Source organism: Callithrix jacchus, chromosome 8, assembly GCF_049354715.1.
Source record: "Callithrix jacchus isolate 240 chromosome 8, calJac240_pri, whole genome shotgun sequence".
NCBI classification, from domain to species: Eukaryota; Metazoa; Chordata; class Mammalia; order Primates; family Cebidae; genus Callithrix; species Callithrix jacchus.
This window is the reverse complement of record NC_133509.1, coordinates 65427931-65449429: the sequence shown is the minus strand read 5'-3', so window position 1 is coordinate 65449429 and position 21499 is coordinate 65427931. Positions and strand designations below refer to the sequence as shown.

The following is a 21499-nucleotide window of genomic DNA, read 5'->3' as shown; positions in this document are numbered from 1 at the left end:
AGATTGTACCACTGCACTCCAGCCTGGGAGACAAAGCGAGACTCTCAAATAAAAAGAGATACACTTGAGGCCAGGAGTTCAAGACCAGCCTGAGAAACATAGCAAGACCCCATCTCTACAATTTTTTTTTCTTTAAAAACTAGCAGGGCCAGATATGTGGTTCAGGTCTGTAATCCCAGCACTCTGGGAGGCTGAGGTGGGCAGATCGCTTGAGCCCAGGAGTTCAAAATCAGCCCAGGCAACATAGCAAGACCCTGTCTCTATGAGGGAAAAAAAAGCCTGGCATGGTGGCATGTGATTATAGTTCCAGCTATTCAGGAGGCTGAGGCAGGAAGATTGCTTGAGCTCAGGAGGTTGAGGCTTCAGAATCTATGATTATGCAACTATACTCTAGTTTGGGCAGCAGAGTGAGAATCTGCCTTTTAAAAAAAAAATTACTAGACATATAATGTGTTCCTCCTACGCCTTGGAGCCCTTGTGAGCTGCTATTTAGAAACCCTATCTCTGCAAAGTCCAGCACTACTATGACATAATAAGTAGAAAAGGAAGGGCTATAGTAAGATGCATTTTGCTTAACTCTAGATAATATAAAATAAATATTGCCCCTAATCCTATTGTTACTTGGTTTTAAATTTCCCAAATTTTAAAAGATGTGTTACTTTTTGTTTCACATACATATATACATCACATACATACATACAGTTTGTTTAAAAAATGTTGAGTTAAATTATATAATTTTACAAAGTTATCCAGCTGTAAAATAAATGTTTACCCTAAATAATGAAGCTACGGTTTCATTTACTGTGACATTTCTAAATGCCATATGTCTTTAAAATATGGGCTGTTTCTCAAAATGGATGTGCTAAGAGTATCTAATCAGCATGTCTTAAACATAGGAAACATGGAAATGGCAACTGCAAGATTCTTTTTGCCATGCCATATTAATTCATTCCATCAGCTTCCAAGTATTAATAATTTAGCAGTTTCTGAATTTCTCCATCCATAAATGGGAGGAAATAATACTGGTCAGTAGCCGATTTTCATCTAATTTGGAGCACCTCCCTTGGCTTGTAATATATATTACGTTTGTACACAACAAAAACATTGTTTTTTTGCCTCAGAATTTACCTGAATTCTACAATGATTCAGTTTCCTCATCTGTCAACTGGGAATAATGCTAACACTGTGGCCGACTTATTGTGAGGACTAAATGAGATAAGGAAAATGTGAAACACTCCAGAGCCTTCTTTCTCTCCTCATCCTACTCTCCAGTGTAGGTAAGATTATCTTCCCAACAGATTCTCCCTACTATAGTCCTAAGATTACTGAAATTTGACTTCAAGAAATCTGTCACTCATTCTGCCTATTTTCCCCATTCAGTACCCCTCTCTCAGTCTTTCTCTCTCTCTCTCTCACACACTCAAAATCTCTCCTTTATGATTCAAAATATATTTGAAGTAGCTTTGGAAGACACTTTTTCTTTTTTCTGTTAAAGTCCTGGGTCACTCAACAAATATTTAAGCCATATTTGATTAATTTGGCATTAAACACTTATGTATGTGTGTTGCTTTTTTTCTTTTTTGAAACAGAGTCTCGCTCTGTGCCCAGGCTGGAGTGCAGTGATGCAATCTCGGATCACTGCAACTTCTGCCTCCTGAGTTCAAGCGATTCTCCTGCTCCTGTTTTCCTTAGTAGCTGGGATTATGGGCGTGCACCACCACGCCCAGCTAATTTTTGCATTTTTAGTAAAGACGAGGTTTCACCATGTTGGCCAGGCTGGTCTCAAACTTCTGGCTTCAGGTGATCCACCAACCTGGGCTTCCAAAAGTGCTGGGATTATAGGTTACAGGCATGAGCCACTGTGCCCGGCAACATCTGAAAAATTTCTAAAACTTCATATTGCTGTCAGATCTTGATCTAAAACGATTTTGGTAAATTGACCAAAGAGTCTCATCAAATTCTGATCTGAGATACAATTTAAATCCAAGTAAGTGTAGTTATTTGCAACTTTAAAGTATACATTAATAAAGCGGAGGGAAGCCAAATGTTTTATTGAAAGGGGTACTGTATTTTCAAAGAAATTCAAGTCAGACTTTCTATCCTAAATTAGGAAGGTGAATAAAGGATTTTTAAGATTTTTACAGGAATACGATCCAGGTTGGGGAGAAAAACTGAGGATGAGGAATTTATATACTATAAATAGACCATTACATTGATTGATTGAAAGTACTTGTTTTATTTTTACTCCTTAGTCATCTCTGTGTCTGTGGAGTGGGGGATGGAGAGATTGAGAGTAGACTGTCAATCAAGCATTTACCAGAGAGGAACTGACTAGCAGAATCTCCTGATGGTACAAGAGGTAAGAACAGTTTAAAAAGATGTAAAGTGCTGGGCGCGGTGGCTCATGCCTGTAATCCCAGCACTTTGGGAGGCTGAGGCGGGTGGATTGCTTGAGGTCAGGCGTTTGAGACCAGCCTGGCCAACATGGTGAAACCCTGTCTCTAAAAAATAAAATAAAATAAAATAAAAGATATAAAGTGGTAAAGGCCGGAGTGTGTATGTACCTGTGTGTCTATGTTTGTGTGTGCCGTTGTTGCTATCTATTCCCTACATTTAAAGTTAAAAGTAACTTGGATCATCATATTCTACCTTCCACTCTTTGGACAGAAAAGCTAGTTGCAAGCAGACCCAAGCTTCCCATTATGTTCATAATGAAAACAACAATCTCTCTCAACATCAAAATAAAATTTTTTCTTCTAAAATTATCTTTTTTCTATTTGGTTCTAGTGCCAAGGGTACTTTATTTAGATATTTAAAGTAATGTTGGCTGGGCGCGATGGCTCATGCCTGTACTCTCAGCATTTTGGGAGGCTGAGGCAGGTGCATCACTTGAGGTCAGAAATTTGAGATCAGCCTGGCCAACATGGCAAAACCCTATCTCTACTAAAAATACAAAACAATTAGCCAGGTGTGGTGATGTGCACCTGTAATCCCAGTGACTGGAGAGGCTGAGGCAGGAGAATTGCTTGAACCTGGGGAGTAGAACCTGCAGTGAGCAGAGATTGCACCATTGCACTGCAGCCTGGGCAACAGAGTAAAACCCTCATATCAAAAAAATAAAAGAAAATGAAATAAAATAATGTTAAAATAGGGAATTATTCACTTTGACAAACTGTGGGTATAGGTTAGAAATGGCAAAGAAAAACACCCTGTATGAGGAATCTTATTCTAAATTGTTATAAATTAGCCACACAAGTAACATATTTGCGCTTAGTGGTGAAAACTCTTTGTCAAATTTTTGGATTAACCAGAATATCCAATATCTTAATTTTAGAGAAAGGCAGTGGGGACCAGAGATTGTTGTGCCTGGGATGCTCCCAGGAGGTGCTATAGTGATGCTGCAATGAGTCGTGATACATGTGATGTTACAAAGCAGAAACTATAGAGGTTTAGAACTAGGATTACTACAGATTACTTCCCATTCTTAATAAACAGTGAATCAAGTTTTCCCCTCAAATTAAACATATTTCAAACCTTTCGGGCACGGTGGCTTACGCCTATAATCCCAGCACTTTGGGAGGCCGAGGCAGGTGGATCGCCTGAAGTCAGGAGTTCAAGACCAGCCTGGCCAACATGGTGAAATCCTGTTGTTACTAAAAAGACAAAAATTAGCTGGGCGTGGAGGCAGGTGCCTGTAATCCTACTAGAAGGGCTGAAGCAGGAGAATTGCTTGAATCTGGGAAGTGCAGGTTTCAGTGAGCCGAGATTATACCATTGCATTCCAGCCTGGTTGACACAGTGAGACTCCGTCTCAATAACAAAACCAAACAAACAATATTTCAAACCAGATGTTCTGTATTCTGATATATTTAACTTGTGTACTTCTTGAGTTATCTAATTTTGTTAATTCTTATTAGATGTCTGATTCCCAATGAAAACTGTGTAAGAAAATTGTTCTATCATTTTTCTGGTAGTGTATCTGAAAAATTTATAAAGCTTCATGTGGCTGTCAGATCTTGACCTAAAGTCATTTCGGTAAACTGACCAAAAAGTCTTATCAAATTCTGGTCCAAGACACAATTTTAAGTCCAAATTGTTTTATGATAGTCTCGAAAATTAATAAATCCAATAACAGAAAAAAAAATTGTGGAAGACATACAAAGATTTTTCTTATATAGTACATTTTTCTCTTCATTTAATGGGTAGTGATCACCTAACAGCACTGCATTAGTATTCATATGATAAGTCTTTGAGTATTCTTAAGGTCAAGTGCCATGTTACAGATTTTAAGTTCAAATCAAATTAAAGGAATTTAGAATTAAAATGTAATTTACCAATGCTTCCTATAGCTTTTTGCTACAGTAGAAACAATTAAATGAGAACAATTTTCTTTACTTCTCTAATAAACTTGCTTTCATTGTAAAAAAAAATAAAAATAAATGAAAGCTTACTAAGATGTGGAGGATTAGCCCGAGCAATATGGTGAAACCCCATCCCAACAAAAAATACAAAAATTAGCCAGGCATGGTGGTACCTTCCAGTAGTTCCAGCTACTTGGGAGCTGAGAGGGGAGGATCACCTGAGCCTGGGGAGGTGGAAGCTGCAGTAAGCTGTGACTAGGCCACTGCATTCCAGCCTGGGTACAGAGCGAGAGAAACCCTGTCTCAGGAAATAAAATAAAGATGCAGAGGAATTTGACTTTACACAAAATATATCTTTGATAAGTTGACTGGTAGACTATAAGTGAATTTAAGTGCAGTACTGGGATTATGGAGACTGTTTCTGTAAAACAATTGTCCATGATTTATGTGCCATTAATTTGTTTCGATGTCACAAAGTCTTTTACTCTAATGTTCATATTGCCTGGGGAAAAATTAATTACTATGTGAATTTTTCCCTAAAAAAACACCCAAAAAATACCATAAAACTACACCTGGCCGGGAGGAGGGTGGGGGTGGGGGTAGGGGGTGGGGGGTGGGAGAATTAAAAAAAAACTACACCTATTTTAGTTAAGATCTTTCTAATTAAATAAAGTGTTTCCTGAGTTAAAATCAAGTGCTTTTAAAAGCTACATTAGGGCTGGGCACTGTAGCTCATGCCTGTGATCCCGGAACTTTGGGAGGCTGAGGTGGGCAGATCACCTGAGACCAGGAGTAGGAGACCAGCCTGGCCACACATGGCAGAACCCCATCTCTGCAGAAATTAGCTGGGTTTGGTGGCTCATGCCTGTAATCCCAGTTATTTGGGAGGCTGAGGCAGGAGAATCGCATAAACTTGGGAGGTACAGGTTGCAGTGAGCCAAGAGCATGCCACTGCACTCCAGCCTAGGCGACAGAGCGACACTCCATCTCGGAAAAAAAAAAAAAAAAAAAAGTAAAAGCTACATTAAGGCTAGGCTCCGTGGCTCTCACCTGTAATCTCAGTGCTTTGAGAGGCTGAGGTGGGAGGATCGAACCCAGGAGGTTAAGGCTGCAGTGAGCTGAAATCACGCCATTGCACTCCAGGCTGGGCAATAAAGCAAGATTGTCTCAAAAAACCAAACAAGCAACAACAGCAACAAAAATCCTCTACATTTAAAGAAACAAAAACAAATGAGTCATTAATGTTCCCAATGTTTGATGGTGGCCGTTACAGACTTCCACTGATTTAACTTGGGAGGTTCTTGGTAATGTAATATGCTCATACCACCCAACTCACCAACTCAGGAACAGAGGATAGTAACAATAGGAAGTGCTTACAATGCTTACTAGGTGCCAGGCATTGTTTCGATTGCTTTAACTATATCCAGTTAATCCTCCTCATAGCTCTGTGAGTCAGAGACTTTTTTTTCTTTGATAGCTGCCCATCACTGATAGAGACTGTTTTTATCTCCACTTTACAGATGTGAAAATTTAGTTACTCGCCAAAGGTTACTCAGTGAAATGGTTGAGGAAGACTCAGTTTCATTTAGTGTGGCTTTAAAGTCTGTGCTCTCATCCAAAGCTCATTACCTTTGGGTTTGCCTCAAGACTAATTCAATGATGGCTGTAACAGGACCATGGATGTATAATTTCACTCCCAATTCACTAGTGTAAATCCAGTCCTGACCTATTATGCCCTCTACATAAAAGCTTCTTCTTTTTTTTTTTGAGACGGAGTTTCCCTCTTGTTGCCCAGGCTGAAGTGCAATGTCATGATCTCGGCTCACTGCAACCTCCGCCTCCCTGGTTCAAGCGATTCTCCTGCTTCAGCCTCCAGAGTAGCTGGAATTACAGGCATTTGCCACTATGCCCAGCTAATTTTATATTTTTAGTAGCAATGGGGTTTCTCCATGTTGGTCAGACTGTTCTCAAACTCCCAACCTCAGGTGATCCGCCAGCCTCAGGCTCTCAAAGTGCTGGGATTACAAGTGTGAGTCACCGTGCCCAGCTATAAAAGCTTTTAATGGCTAATATGCATATTTTGGAGCTCGGCTCTTAACCCTGGAGCATACCATAAAAGGTACAGTTCGAACAGATTATTTTCTCGTAGTTAATAATCTACGAGAAAGAGTAGATCTCAACAGGGAGCCTAAAATATGAAAGAAGTGGCTCAATAAAATAACGTGAAAATTTAGAACAATAAAGTTTAAATTACTATATTCACTACAGTGTATTTAACATTTGTGACTAGAGCTAAGTAATACTTCCAAAATTCTTAAGTCTGATTTGCTCTTTTAGAGTGTTCAGCTAATCATTCTTTCCACTAGCAATAAATAAAACATACCAGGCAAATGTTATCCAAGCCAAGTTTACAGATGTATATCAGAACTCGGTACCATCCTCATTCAGATCAGTTGTCAGAGTAGAACACAGAGATTTTCAGGTGGCCTGCTTGGTTGCCCTTAGCCCAGAAGCACTTTATGGTACTTTGAATTTCACAATAAAGTATAGCAACATGTTACAACTTCTTCTGAAAATGAATTATGTTCTGTTTTATTTTAAGATGAGGCTCTCTCTGTCACCCAGGTCAGAGTAGAGTGGTGTGATCATAGCTCACCACACCCTAGAACTCTTGGACTCAAGATCCTCTCATGTCAGCCTTCTGAGGTGCTGGGACTACAGGAATATATCAGCCCACCTGGCTAATTTTTTCTTATTTTTTGTAGAGACAGGGGTCTCACAATGTTGGCCAGGCTGGTCTTGAGTTCCTGGGCTCAACCAATCCTCCCACCTTGGCCTCCCAAAGTGCTGGGATTATAGGCCTGAGCCACTGCACCCAGCTAAAAATGTAAATAAATTTAAATTGTCAGACAAGAGCCTGCCCAACTGTTGCCAAGAGGATAAACATACTTAAATTTACACTTCCGTATCTCACAATCTTTGGACTAGTAAAAATGTCATAATTACTTCAATAGTGGTCAATGAAAATCTGTTTAAAATTAGGGCTACAATATATCACATTAGGAGAAAGAGCAGACAATTTAAAAGTGAAGAGAAGCAAAGAAAGTAGTGGTGATGGCAGCAGAGTACTTCTTGGATCTTCCCAAATCTCCTCATAAAAACAGTGAAAACAACTAGGGTAGCAAAAGAAAACATGTACAGACAACATCTCTACCCAAAACTGGTGAAAAAATGTCCCCTGGAACTCTAGGACACTAATTAATGGATGGGGCCAAACTAAGGTAGCAACAAGAATAGAGGGAGAGTAGAGAGTGGGAGGAAGAGGAAAGTGAGTGTGCGTGTGTGTGTGTGTCAAGGCAAAGCATGTCCTGGCAGAAGTGGAGGTTAGAAAAAGAGGGCTTGAGAGAGAGAGAGAGAGAGAGAGAGTGTGTGTGTGTGTGTGTGTGTGTGTGTGTAAGGCAAGGCAAAGCATGTCCTGGCAGAAGTGGAGGTTAGAAAAAGAGGGCTTGAGAGCACTACAAGAACCAAGAAACCCAGAAATCACTAAGTCATCACCTTAAAAAGGAGCCCCACTAGAAGTGAGCATGAAACTAAGAATCACAGTGGGAACTGCAAGGGAAGGACCATAAAGCTCCCAGAAACAGCTTGTGGAATCTCCTTTGCAGGTCAGGTCCTGCAATGAGCAAGGTAGAATACGGCATGTAGGTGAATAGCTACTTAGCTAGCTAGCTAAAGCTGATAATAGCTAGGTCAGGCTAATCAAATTTAGTAACATTACCAAAATGCAGACACACATAGGAAGTCTACTGTATCCTCAAATAAGCATTTTTGCCAAGAAAATAAAAACTTAATAAAAAATATGAGCCGGGTATGGTGGTTCATGCCTATAATCCTAGCACCTTGGGAAGCCAAGGTAGAAAGATTGCTTGAGTCCAGGAATTTGAGGCCAGCCTGGGTGAGATCCCATCTCTACCAAAAGTTTTAGATTATTAGTTTTTCTTTCTTTCTTTTTTACCTATTGCTGCTGAACAAATTATTAAATTATTATTTGTTTAGATTATTAGTTTTTCTTTCTTTCTTTTTTATCTATTGCTGCTGAACAAATTATTAAATTATTATTTGTTCTTTTTTTTTTTGAGACAGAGTCTTGCTCTGTTGCCAGGCGCCAGGCTGGAGTGCAGTGGCACAATCTTGGCTCACTGCAACCTCCACCTCCTGGGTTCAAGCAATTCTCTTGCCTCAGCCTCCCAGGTAGTTGGGACTACAGGCACGCACCACTACGCCCAGCTCATTTTTGTATTTTTCAGTAGAGACGGGGTTTCACCATGTTGGCCAGGATGATCTCGATCTCTTGATCTCGTGATGCACCCGCCTCAGCCTCCCAAAGTGCTGGGATTACAGGTGTGAGCAACTGTGTCCGGCTTCTTTTTTATTACTAATTAATTAATGATGCAATAATATATTAAAAAAATAGAAAATATGGAGGTGAAATAATATATTAAATGATAACATAAGGTTGTAATTATCCAAATGTGGGAAATTCTCCAGGATAAATAATATGGTCTCTTCAATAAATAAAAGGCATGACAATGAGGAGGTCACAGAAAGGCACATTAAAAAAAAAAAAGAACTAAAGACATAACAACCAAATAAAATGTATGGATTTTGTTTGGATCCTGATTTGAAATGACCAACTCTTTAAAAAAATTGTTTTTTTGAGATACTGGGAGAAATCAAATAAATATGGACTGAGGATTAGATTGTATAAAGGAATTACTTACCATTAATTATGTAGGTGTAATAATAGTATTGTGCTTTGTTAAAGCAAAAACTCCTAATTTGTTAAAGATACTTAGAGAACTATGCACCAATGAAATAATGTAACATCTGGTATTTACTTTAAACATTTCTTCACACAGAGAAAAGTAGAGTAGACAAAATAAGAATGGCAAAATCCTGTAATTGGAGTTCATTAAATTTTCATTGTTGTTGTTCCATGATTGAAATTCTTCAAAAAAGTTAAGTGGGGCCGGGGGTGGTGGGCTACACCTGTAATCCCACCACTTTGGGTGGCCGAGGTGGGTGGATCACCTGAGTTTGGGAGTTTGAGATCAGCCTGGCCAATATAGTGAAACACTTGTCTCTACTAAAAATAAAAAATAAAAAATAAATTAGCCAGGCTTGGTGGCTGGTGCCTGTAATCCCAGCTACTTGGGAGACTGAGGTGAGAGAATCACTTAAACTCGGAGGTAGAGGTTGTAATGAGCTGAGATCACACCACTGTACTCAAGGCTGGACACGATAGAGCGAGACTCTGTCTAAAAAAAAAACAGAAAAACAGTTAAGTATAAAATGTCTAGGCACAGAGGCAGTGGTTTACGCCTGTAATCCCAGCATTTTAGGAGGCTTAGGCAGGAGGATCCCTTGAGGCCAGGAGTTTGAGACTAGTTTGGGACCAGTCTCACTACAATGCAGTGAGACTGTTTCCCCCTCCCAAAAAAGTCTACGCACAATACTGTACAACACAATTTAAAATATCGAGTTGTTATACTAAAAACTATAAAACAAAAGGAGCAAGAGCAGTAGGAGTTATTTTAAATGCCTATAATTCTTCAGTCTTTTTTTGTGAGGTAATAGTCATGTACTTTAGGTTAGCCTATTAATAGAAAGCCAAAACTAAAGATTATCATCATTTAAAAATATGTTTTTATAAAAAATATGTTTTTGTGAATTTTTGCCAATTTAGCACACTCTTCAAAGGAATACTGTCTTCACCACGGATTTACTAGGCCAGGTGTCCATGTCTGGTGTCATTCTTTGGAACACTCTCCCCTGCTGCTTCAATGAGAGACAAACCAAGCCTGTTAAATTATTACCTAGCAAACTTTTGGCTATTTCCCAACCAGTCACATTTTCCAGTCGTTTTGCTCTTATGTTTACAGACCTGGTTGCTCATTCTTAGCCAATGTCCAAGAGGGACTTGGCTCCAGGCAAGCTCCTTTTTTCCTTTTCAATTTTGACATCTCTATGAGTTAGCTGTTATACAATATTATCACAGCCTATTTTTTTTCTGACTCATATTACCCAGGAGACAACTACAGAATGAACTTGGACTAAAATTTTATACAGCACGCTGAGTTTCCTAAAGGTTTGCTATTTTCTATAATCTGTGAAAGTCCATCGCTTCTCAGCCTTTTGGCTAAGATCAAGTGTAGTATCTCTTCTTATCAGTTTAATATCTGATACCTCCTATATCCGAGGACAATATATTAAATATATTTTTGAAGTCAGGAGATGGAATAGGAGCTTGCTCAAAAAAAAAAAAATCTGTGACGGTCCTTTTCCTTTTCCTCACAATGCATTTTCTGAAGGGTTCAAGTGCCCTGCCTGTGTTTCTACAATGTTCTTACCCATAACCAATCACTATAACGAGAAGTAGATTTTTTTAATTTTTATTTTTTGAGATGGAGTTTTACTCTTGTTACTCAGGCTGGAGTGCAATGGCGCGATCTCGGCTCACCGCAACCTCCGCCTCCTAGGTTCAGGCAATTCTCCTGCCTCAGCCTCCTGAGTAGCTGGGATTACAGGCACGCACCACCATGCCCAGCTAATTTTTTGTATTTTGAGTAGAGACGGGGTTTCAACATGTTGACCAGAATGGTCTCGATCTGCTGACCTCATGATCCACCCACCTCGGCCTCCCAAAGTGCTGGGATTACAGGCTTGAGCCACCGCGCCCGGCCGAGAAGTAGATCTTAATTTGGCAGGTTAAAGCATGGTGTAGGTCAAAGCTGCCTCCTTTCTGTTCCACCTGCATTATATTTGGATCCTTTGTTTTTTGACCACTTCAGCTCTTCTTAAAGATCTTCCTCTGGGCTCTAATACTTGTTTGCTCTCTCTGTTTATAAATACAAATATTGTATCATTTCCTTGAGAGACCGTATCACCCCAAAACTATCTAAAAATAATTTCAAACATGTAAATGATTTGAGAACTAGAGAGAGTAATATTGAACCCATTAATAGGATGGCATTAGGCAGAACTGTGCAGGGAGACTTTCTAGTTTCCAAATATACATATACACTCGCTGATGTAAAGAGTGAGAACTTCTACTAAGAGCTTACTGAAGTGACCAAGAACTCTTCAGCTTTCTTTCTTCACATAGCCTTTGCAGATGATGCCAAAAAGATGACTAGATTAGTGTTTGTGAATTTATTTGAACGCCTTAATAGAAGGATGCCAGGTACCTAGTCAGCAAGATATAAAACTGTACGTTCGGGGTGAGTAATTACAGGGAGTTATATAGTCCTTAGAAGTAGGGTCAACACTTGTTGAACATCAGGTATTGTAATAACTGGCAAGAAAACAACTGGATTTTATCTACTCCTGATTTAGTTAAAAGCCTGGAATTCATTAACCTACCTTTGTTGACATAATACATGAATGTGAACTGTGACAAGTCCCTTCTGGTCAAAAGTAGTATAAGCACCCAGTGTCTAAGATTAGCTAAGAGGAAATAAAAACACTCTAAAATTCCAAACTGATCAAAGATATAAATAAGCAATCCTAGCACTTTGGGAGGCCAAGGTGTGCGGGTCACCTGAAGTCAGGAGTTAAAAATCAGCCTGGCCAACAATCTTTTTTTCTTGAGACAGTTTTGCTCTGTCTCCCAGGCTGGAGTGCAGTGGTGCGATCTTGGCTTACTGCAACTTCTCTCTCCCAGGTTCAAGAGACTCTCACACCTCAGCCTCCCAAGTAGCTGGGATTACAGGTGCCCACCACCACACCCGGCTATAGTTTTGTATTTTTAGTAGAGATGGGATTTCACCATGTTGGCCAAGCTGGTCTCCAACTTCTGACCTCAAGTGATCCGCCCGCCTCACCTCCTCAAGTGCCAGGATTACAGGTGTAAGCCATCATGCTCAGCTCTCTTTTTTTTGAGACAGGATCTTGCTCTGTTGCCCAGGCTGGGCACCCAGTGGTGTGATCACAGCTCACTGCAGCCTCAACACCCGCCCCCTCCCCCCAGCTCCAGTAGCTGGGAATACAGGCACCGGCCACCACGCCTGGCTAATTGTTTTGCTTTTGTAGACATGGGTCTCCCCTTGTTGCACAGGCTGGTAAAACAGGCATTGTTGAAGATTATCAGCAATAGATTGACACTGGGAGAATTTATGGGTGTGGAGGAGGCATGAACAGGACTGATTAAAGGACAGAACAAATAGGATGTCTCAAAGTTGAGCTTTAAGAGAGGAAATGACTCAGCCACAGTTTAGGGAGAGAGTTCCAGTTAGGTGAGTTGTAGGTGATAATGCAGCTTGGGTGAGCTCATCATCTACAGAGGACAAGATTCTAGAAGCTCACTCCAGAGTGTTATCAGGATCATGAACGAAAGCACAACATCAAGAGTTTACAAAATATTTTTCCAACAGAGGAACAAATATTGGCATTCTTTACTTTTAAAACTCAGGGCAGTTTTGGTCATTAAACCTTAGGAGACAACTGGTATAATCACAGTAACAACTAATAAAAATGACCGACATGAAGGAAAAATATTCATATTAGTATAGTCTAAATTTGAGTTATTCATCAAACATTTGAGGATCCACCCTTTCCCAGACTCTTGGGGTACAGTTTTGAACAAGAGGGGCACAGGTCCTTCCCTTCTACGAGGCTGCAATCCTACAGATAAATCAATGACTCTATGGTCTAGGAAGAACGAAGCCGAAGACTGCTGTATTAGTCCATTTCCATACTGCTATAAAGAACTTCCCTGAGACTGTAAAGAACAAAGGTTTAATTGACTCACAGTTCTGCATGTCTGGGGAGGCCTCAGGGAACTTACAATCATGGCAGAAGGGGAAACAAGTACATTTTACATGAAGGCAGGAGAGAGAGGAGAAAGTGAAGGGAGAAGAGCCCTTTATAAAACCATCAGATCTCCTGAGAACTCACTATCAGGAGAATAGCACGGGGGAAATCCTCCCCATGATGTAATCACCTCCCTCCCTTGACCCGTGGGGATTACAACTGGAGATGAGATTTGGGTGGGAACACAGGGTCAAACCGTATCAACTGCATTACTGATAGTTATAAAACCATGGTTAACACGAACATAGACACGTTCCATTGGAATTCTTTCTTTATTTTTTTTGAGACGGAGTTTCGCTCTTGTTACCCAGACTGGAGTGCAATGGCACGATCTCGGCTCACCGCAACCGCCGCCTCCTGGGTTCAGGCAATTCTCCAGCCTCAGCCTCCTGAGTAGCCGGGATTACAGGCACGCGCCACCATGCCCAGCTAATTTTTGTATTTTTAGTAGAGACGGGGTTTCACCTTGTTGACCAGGATGGTCTCGATCTCTTGACCTTGTGATCCACCCGCCTCGGCCTCCCAAAGTGCTGGGATTACAGGCATGAGCCACCGCACCCAGCCCTGGAATTCTTTAAATAGGGAGCATACTTGAAGTTTCAAGAAAGGTAGTTTTAAAGACAGATTGAGACAAAATACTAACAAAGCCAGAGTGGTTGTTACTAAGTAATTTGCCTGAAATTAGCCTAGAAACTCTGAAGGCAGAGATTATGTGTTTGGTTCACAGTGGATCAGCAGGGAGCACAAGAGCACCTGAAAAATAGTAGCCAATCAATACTTCTTAAAAAATACATAAATGGGCCAGGCACAGTGGCTCACGCCTGTAATACCAACATTTTGGGAGGCTGAGGTGGGATCACCTGAGGTCGGGAGTTTGAGACCAGCCTGACCAACATGGTGACATCCCATCTCTATTAAATAAATAAATAAATAAATAAATAAATAAATAAATAAATGGGCTGGCCTCAGTGGCTCATGTCTGTAATCTTAGCACTTTGAGACGCCAAGGAAGGAGGACTGCTTGAGGTCAGGAGTTCGAGATCTGGCGGTATGTACTGGTAGTCCTAGCTACTTGGGAGGTTGAAGTGGGAGGACAGATTGAAGACAGGAGTTGAAGATCAGCCTGGGCAACACAGTGAGACTTCATCTCTACAAAAAATAGAAGTGAGTAAAGCGAAAATTTATTGAGTACTCATTATGTGTAAGTATTGCTTTTGCAGTGTTTAGTATGAGTGTTACTGATCAGTATACAGATGATGTAAATACAGTGTAATAACTCTTAAAGACATAAGGTCCTGTGCAGTGGCTCACATCGTTAAGCCCAGCACTTTGCCAAGAGTTCAAGACCAGCTTGGGCAACATGGGGAAAAACCCATCTCTACAAAAAAGACAAATATATTTTGCTTGGCATGGAGGCACATGCCTGTGGTCCCAGCTACTTAGGAGGCTGAGGTGGGAGGATTTCTTGAGCCAGGGAGGCTGAAGCTGGAGTAAGCCAAGATCAAGCCACTGCATTCCAGCCTAGGTGACAAGAATGAGGAGGCCCAGACTCAAAAAAAAAAAAAAAAAAAAATTAAAGAAAAAGGGCCGGGCTCAGTGGCTCACATCTGTCATCCCAGCACTTTGGGAGGCAGGCAGATCACCTGAGGTCGGGAGTTCAAGACTGGCCTGACCAACATGCAGAAACCCATCTCAACTAAAAATACAAAATTAGCTGGGCATGGTGGCGCATGCCTGTAATCCCAGCTTCTTGGGAGGCTGAGGCAAGAGAATCACTTGAACCTGGGAGGCAGAGTTTTGCAGTGAGCCAAGATTGAGCCATTGCACTGCAGCCTGGGCATTAAGAGCAAAACTCAGTCTCAAAAAAAAAAAAAAGAGGTGAGGGAGTCTATTAGAATAGAATAGTGAGTCAAAATAATTCAGGGATATAGAGTCTTCTTAGACAAGGTAATGTTTGAGCTGAGTTTTTTTGTTTTTTTGCAGGAGGATTTTGTTTAAGACAGGGTTTTGCTCTATTGCCCAGACTGGAGTACAGTGGTGCAATGGTGCAATTATGGCTCACTGCAGCCTGGACCTCCTTGGCTCACATGATCCTCCCGTTTCAGCCTCCAGAGTAGCTGGGATTACAGACTCATGTGGCCACACGGGCTAATTTTTGTATTTTTAGTATGGATGGGTTTTCGGGGTTTTGCCATGTAGCCCAGGTTGATCTCGAACTCCTAGGCTCAAACTATCCTCCCATCTCTGTTTCCAAAAGTCCTGGGATTACAGGCATGAGCCACAGTGCCTGATCTGAGGTGAGTTTTGAAGGAAAGGCAATGGGGCACAGTGTGTTAAATCACTGTGGAATGAAATAGCATTATACATTTGAGGAAACAAAAACAGTGCAGTTTGGCTGAAGAGAGAACAGGATGATATGATGGTGTCATGGTAGGTTAGGTTATAGGGTGGATCTAGATCTATTTATATGCTATGTTAAAATTTGGGCTTTATTCTAAATTTAGAAATCACTAAACTATGTTAAACAGAGGAATGACAGAATCATAATCTTCATTTTAGGAAGACCACTCCAGCAGCAGTGATAGTGCAATGTGGGGGAAATGGAGGTAGGAAGGTTTAAAGTATGAAGAAAGAAAACAGAATCCATAGGGAAGTATGTTGCTGGGAAAGAAACTGGATTGTGGGGGCTGAGTGAAAGGTACTAGAATCACTGCTAGGCTTCAAGTTTGGATTCAGTGCTACTTAATAAGGTAGATAATAGAAGAGAAGCAGAAATTTTATTTTTGTTTTGAGGGTAGATGAGAAGGCAAAAAGGGTAATAAATCCAGTCTTCCCTTAAGCTTAAGGCACCGGTGGGACACATAAGTGTGCATGTTAGTCTTCTTTCGATGGTATCATCAGGTCAACCACACTCTCTTACAAATGGTTTTTTTGTTGTTGTTGTTTTTGAGATGGAGCCTCACTCTCTCTGTCACCCAGGCTGGAGTGCAGAGGCATGATCTTGGCTCACTGTGACCTCTGCCTCTGGAGCAGCTGGGATTACAGGCACGTGCCACCATGCCTGGTTACTTTTTATATTTTTTGTAGAGACAGGGTTTGCCAGGTTGGCCAGACTGGTCTCCAACTCCTGAGCTCAAGTGATCTGCCCACTTTGGCATCACAAAGTGCTTAGATTATAGGTGTGAGCCACTGTGCCCAACACACACAAATGTCTTAGTGTGTGTGTGTGTGTATACATATATATATATGTCTTTAAGGCAGCATGTATATATATACACACACTTACACATATATATGTCTTTGAGGCAGCATGATTTTTCTGAACTATTTATGTGCTACGAGGCCCCCTAAAAAGGAATTGGATGAACAGGCTGTATGTTGGTAACTATAAGATAAATAGTAATTTGATAATTTGGAGAAATTGTAATCTTAGCACTTTGGGAAGCCAAGGCAGGTTGATTACTTGAGCCCAGGAGTTGGAGACTAGCCTGGGCATCATGACAAAACCCTGTCTCTACAAAAAAATACAAAAATTAGCTGGGTGTGGTGATGTGTGCCTGTAGTCCAAGCTACTCAGGAGGCTAAAGTGGGAGGACCACCTGAGCTGGGGAGGTTGCAGTGAGCAGAGATTACACTGCTGCAGTCCAGCCCAGGCAACAGAGTGAGACCCTGTTTCAAAAAATAAATAATAATTTGGAGAAACAGTCCTTAACATTAGAGTACTGTGATCTAAGACCTCGTTTCATATATAAGTAAAACATGGCAGCACGAATAACAAGTCTAATCTGCTTTCCATTAAACTGTAATAACAGTATAGCAGACATGATAAAATAAGATGCATTACTTTATCTCTTTGAAATTGGTTGGTAGTGTATACTCCATAGCACAACTTCTACTGGCTTTTGAGTAAAGAAAATTTTTTTTTAAATGCAACAGATTTTAAATGCCATTTCCCTGCATAGCTATTAATATAATTACTGAACCTAATTTCCTTATGTTGTTATTTTTGTCTTATTTTTCAACCAAGTGCTTCTCACCTATATCAATTTTTAGAAACATACTAGTACATTAGGATATTTTCTAAGAAACTAAGCACATAAAAATACCCACTATGGTATTTAAAATATTAGTCTTGTCTTTCATGTGTATATTAAAACTTTTTCTTTGACACGGAGTCTCACTTTGTCTCCCAGGCTGGAGTGCAGTGGTGTGATCTTGGCTCACTGCAACCTCCGTCTCCTGAGCTCCAGCAACTCTCATGCTTCAGTCTCCCTAGGAGCTGGGACTACAAGCGTGCACCACCATGCCTGGCTAATTTTTGTATTTTTAGTAGAGATGGGGTTTCACAATGTTGGCCAAGCTGGTCTCGAAACCCTGGCCTACAGTGATGGCCCACCTCAGCCTCCCAAAGCGCTGGGATTACAGGTGTGCCCGGCCATATTCACTTAAACATTTAACGACCCAGGATAACATCCACCTAGGATTTTAAGTTGTATACACAATGCTTTTATTTTGTTTCGATCAAAATAGTCTATTCATGACAATATTTATGAGCCCATTCACTTCTAAGATAACAAATTGTTAGTCTAGCCAGTCTCCTTCAAACTTGTTTTCTCCTTCTACCCACCATCGTCAAGATGTAAAGGAATTTAAAAATCGCTCCTCCTCTCCCAACCCCCCGAAACACACCCATTCCAGGAAAAGAAAGAAGAGGGGACGCAAAGTGGAATAAGTTATGGCCAGAGACCGAGCGCACAAAAATGGGACCAAAGCCCAGGCTCGAGACCGAGACGAGGAATCGGTCACCACAGCCGGAAGATCTCGGCTATTTGCCAGAAGAGAACTGACTGGTGCTAAGAAACCAGACAGAGGGAGTGACAGGAGAAGAAAGAGGGCCCACCTTTGGGACTGCCTGAACACTCAAAGAATGAAAAAGGAGAAACGTCAGGAATCCGAGACAGGCTGCAGTCCACCAGAGCGACCAGCCAGGTTAATACCCAGCTCCGAAGGCCAGCACTCGGGTGAGACCCTCGGGAAAGAAACGGCGCCTGGAGATCGCCTGCTTGAAGGAAACTGATAACCAGGAAGCCTAGGACCGCTTCGCTTCCAAGTCAGAATCCCAGCCTCGCGTCCGGTAGCCGTCGCCAGACACCGAACAGGGTCTGTGGGCGGGCTTAGGGGCGGAGCCCGAGCTCCTTCCCCGCCCCCTAGCGGCGACTCCGGTTGCGTTCTCAATGCGCCGGCGTAGGGTGAGCCGGACTCTATTTGGCGATTAAGCGTGCGGCGGCGTTCGCTACCCGGCATGCTGTGCGCTAGTGACGGCCCTCTGCCTATCCCCTTCCCAACCCTACCCCCACCCCTACCTCCGCGGCCCCCCCTTCCCCTAAAGTGAGTGAGACGGGCAGATGGAGGAGGGACTGTAATGGCGGCGGCCGGCAGCTCCCTGCTCTAACCCACAGCAGGCACACAGCAACGACCCCTTCCCCGCCCCTCTCCTGGCCGGCCTCCGCCCCGCCGCTAGCGCGGGGCCACGCTTTCCAGCCCTTCCCCCAGCTGTCGGCGTCTCGCCCTGCGCCCCGGCCGGGGCCCCACACACAATGGACGAGCTTGCCGGAGGCGGTGGTGGCGGCCCCGGGATGGCGGCCCCTCCCCGGCAGCAGCAGGGACCTGGGGGGAACCTGGGCCTTTCGCCAGGGGGGAACGGAGCGGCGGGCGGCGGGGGTCCTCCGGCCTCCGAAGGAACGGGTCCCGCGGCAGGCCCCGAGCTGTCCCGGCCGCAGCAGTACACTATCCCGGGGATACTGCACTACATTCAGCACGAGTGGGCTCGGTTCGAGATGGAGCGGGCGCACTGGGAGGTGGAACGGGCCGAACTGCAGGTACCTCGTTGGGGTCGGTGTGCGGGACGGCTGCGGCGGCGGGGTTCCTAGCCGGGGCGGGGGTGGGGGGGTGGGGCCGGTACTCCTCTCAGCCGGAGCCGGCACCTCGGGAGGCCGAGCGAAACCTACCTGTGCTGCTCGGGGTGTGATAGTCTTCTCAACGACTTTCTTGGAGTTCTCCTCCCTCTTTTCCCGCAGAAGCTTGCTCCCCAACGTTCACTAGCTACGCGGTGCGGCCCTCCTCGGGGCAGCCATTTTGGCTTTTAGTATGGCGTCTGCGGGGGCTCCTCCGCAGGCGGCCTTCCCGGGCCTCCAGGGCTTGAGTCTGGGTTGGGGCCGCTCGACACTGAGTTTGCTCTTGTTTGTTCCTCTTGAGGTGAGGAACCCAACGAGAGGGACTGGAATAGGCATCTTACCCCCTTTTTCCGGACCACCCCCTTTTCCGATTTGGCATATCTGGCCCCCTCCCTCAGACTTGGTACGCACTTGCCCCTTGACAGCTACTCTTCTGTCCTGGGCGGCTACGGTGCACAGTGAGTTGCGACTGCCCTGTGAAGTTTTATTTCCCATCGTCAACTTTAAGTACTTCTTACCTGAGATGCTGCCTTACTCACTTGGATTCTCTGTAGTTATTCCTTTCTTAGTGACTCATCAACGGTTTTAGCACTGAATTTTTCTTTTTAGAGTACTCTTCACTAGACCTCCTTTCCCCATCCCTTTCTTTATCCATAAAAAAAAAACCACACCAGACTGACTATGCTGTATTTATGAAACGACTGAAAAGATTTAATAGAAGTTTGAAGTGAAACGTAGTTGTATCATATTACTTACTCGTGCAGGAGAAGCAAAGTGAGATGTCCTCCCGACCCTTCATAGTTGAGCTTGACTCGTTCCTTATAATGTGAACCTTTGATAGGCTACACGTTTGGAAGATGTTGGTAGTTAACGGCTCATGTCCCGGATCTCAAAATTGCCGCATCTTTTTGAAAGGATTAACTTTCTTGGGTATTTGTGTTTATTTTTAAATACCTTTGCAGGGCAAATTTAGGCTTAGAAGAAGAAAGCATACGTCTAAATAGTGTTGCATCTGTTCTTCAGACTGTTGTATATTCAGGAGGTAAGCGGTATTTGCTGTCATATATGTCATATGCCTATGGTGAATAGTTAGGCAAATGTAGTGTTGAAAGGAAGAGGACTGGATTAACTAGAAAGGGTGTCCTCAAACAAATATGAATCTCTTTAGTTTGGTGCTGAACTAGTAAACTTTTATATGACTCCACAAAATGGGTGAAGTTAAACTTTTGGAAAGTAAAAAATATTTAGATATTTTGACACTGTATGAAGTCTTAAAAAATTGTAACATTTGTTAGTCATTTCAGTGTTTTACAATTGTGTTTTGATATAATATTGTGCTTTAAAAATACATAACTTTCAAAAAGCTGAAGTCAAAGCTGTGGTTTCTTTTAAGTTGTGTAGTCTGCTTTAAATACTTAAGATTTATAGAATTTTGTTGGTATACAGCTTTCTACTACATCATGCTGCAAACTTAATTTTCTGTGTGAGTAAAGTTAGTAACGCATTTATTTTTAAAATTTGCATTAACAAATGCATTAAGGCTTAGGCTCACTAAATAATACTTCACCATTCCCCACTTTGGTTTCTTCCACCTTTTTACTATTGTATGCAAGTTTGGATTTTAACACTCTTCAAGTCAGCAATTTCATTTTTCACCTATAAACTTCACTAATGTAAGCAGCTGAGAAGAAAGATAGCTTGTGTCCAAATTAGTAAAACCTGTTCATTAATGAAGCCTTTATTGCCTTGAGCATTTTCTTTCCCTTCTAGGTCTCCTCTCCTTTACAGCAACAGAAGAGTGTTTTAAGGACGAGTCCTCTTGCTTGCTTGCTCTCAGTTCTACTCTTGGTATAGTAGTTCTGATATAGCCATCCTAAGTTATTGTTTCCTTGTTTTGAAAAAATCCTGCAGTGTTTCTAGACTCTTTATTACATACTGATTCTTTTGTAATAAAATGCTCATGATGGTGTTGGTGTTTTTTTTGTGCTATATATTTATAATGTTTTATTGAGTTACTTAGTTAATAGAGTTTCTAGTTTGCATCAGGATATTGAATTTGCATTAGGTGCCTTCAGTCTACTGAGATTGCTTGTGAGGTGCATATTTTAAAATGTATGTGTTGAATACAAATTTGTGGGAGGGTTGTAGTGAAGCATCAGTGGATTTTTACTGTAAACTTAAATTTATTTTTAAGAAAGACAACCTAGAAATAAGACAACTTACATATTATTATGTACAGTCTATGGTGCACTGTCAATCTACACATATTTTTAAAGTGTTAATTATTGAATAGTTTCAATAGTGAACATAAAG

At 42.0% G+C, this 21499-nt stretch overlaps 2 protein-coding genes and 1 pseudogene across 16 annotated transcripts in view; 2 read left to right on the top strand and 1 right to left on the bottom strand.

Annotated features, from left to right (window-relative positions):
* The window catches only part of AP4S1 (adaptor related protein complex 4 subunit sigma 1), a 61159-nt gene extending 41161 nt beyond the window's left edge, over window positions 1-19998 (bottom strand). For 2 of the 4 annotated variants that reach the window (XM_002753788.7, XM_054239843.2), the window contains exon 1: window positions 19241-19381. The gene's annotated coding sequence lies outside the window, so the exon portion shown is untranslated. Of the gene's footprint in view, window positions 1-18132; window positions 18354-19240; window positions 19382-19942 lie in introns of those variants that run through there. The other 2 variants (XM_009005894.5, XM_078334656.1) reach the window with 2 other exon arrangements.
* Window positions 10541-10741, top strand: LOC118145464 (U2 spliceosomal RNA; annotated as a pseudogene).
* Window positions 18636-21499, top strand: part of STRN3 (striatin 3) — a 109525-nt gene continuing 106661 nt past the window's right edge. For 11 of the 12 annotated variants that reach the window (XM_002753787.7, XM_009005898.5, XM_078334651.1 and 8 more), the window contains exon 1: window positions 18636-19111. In XM_002753787.7, the coding sequence (XP_002753833.1) occupies window positions 18830-19111 (282 nt within the window). In that variant the 5' untranslated portion in view covers window positions 18636-18829. Of the gene's footprint in view, window positions 19112-19360; window positions 19488-20148; window positions 20229-21499 lie in introns of those variants that run through there. The other variant, XM_078334653.1, reaches the window with a different exon arrangement.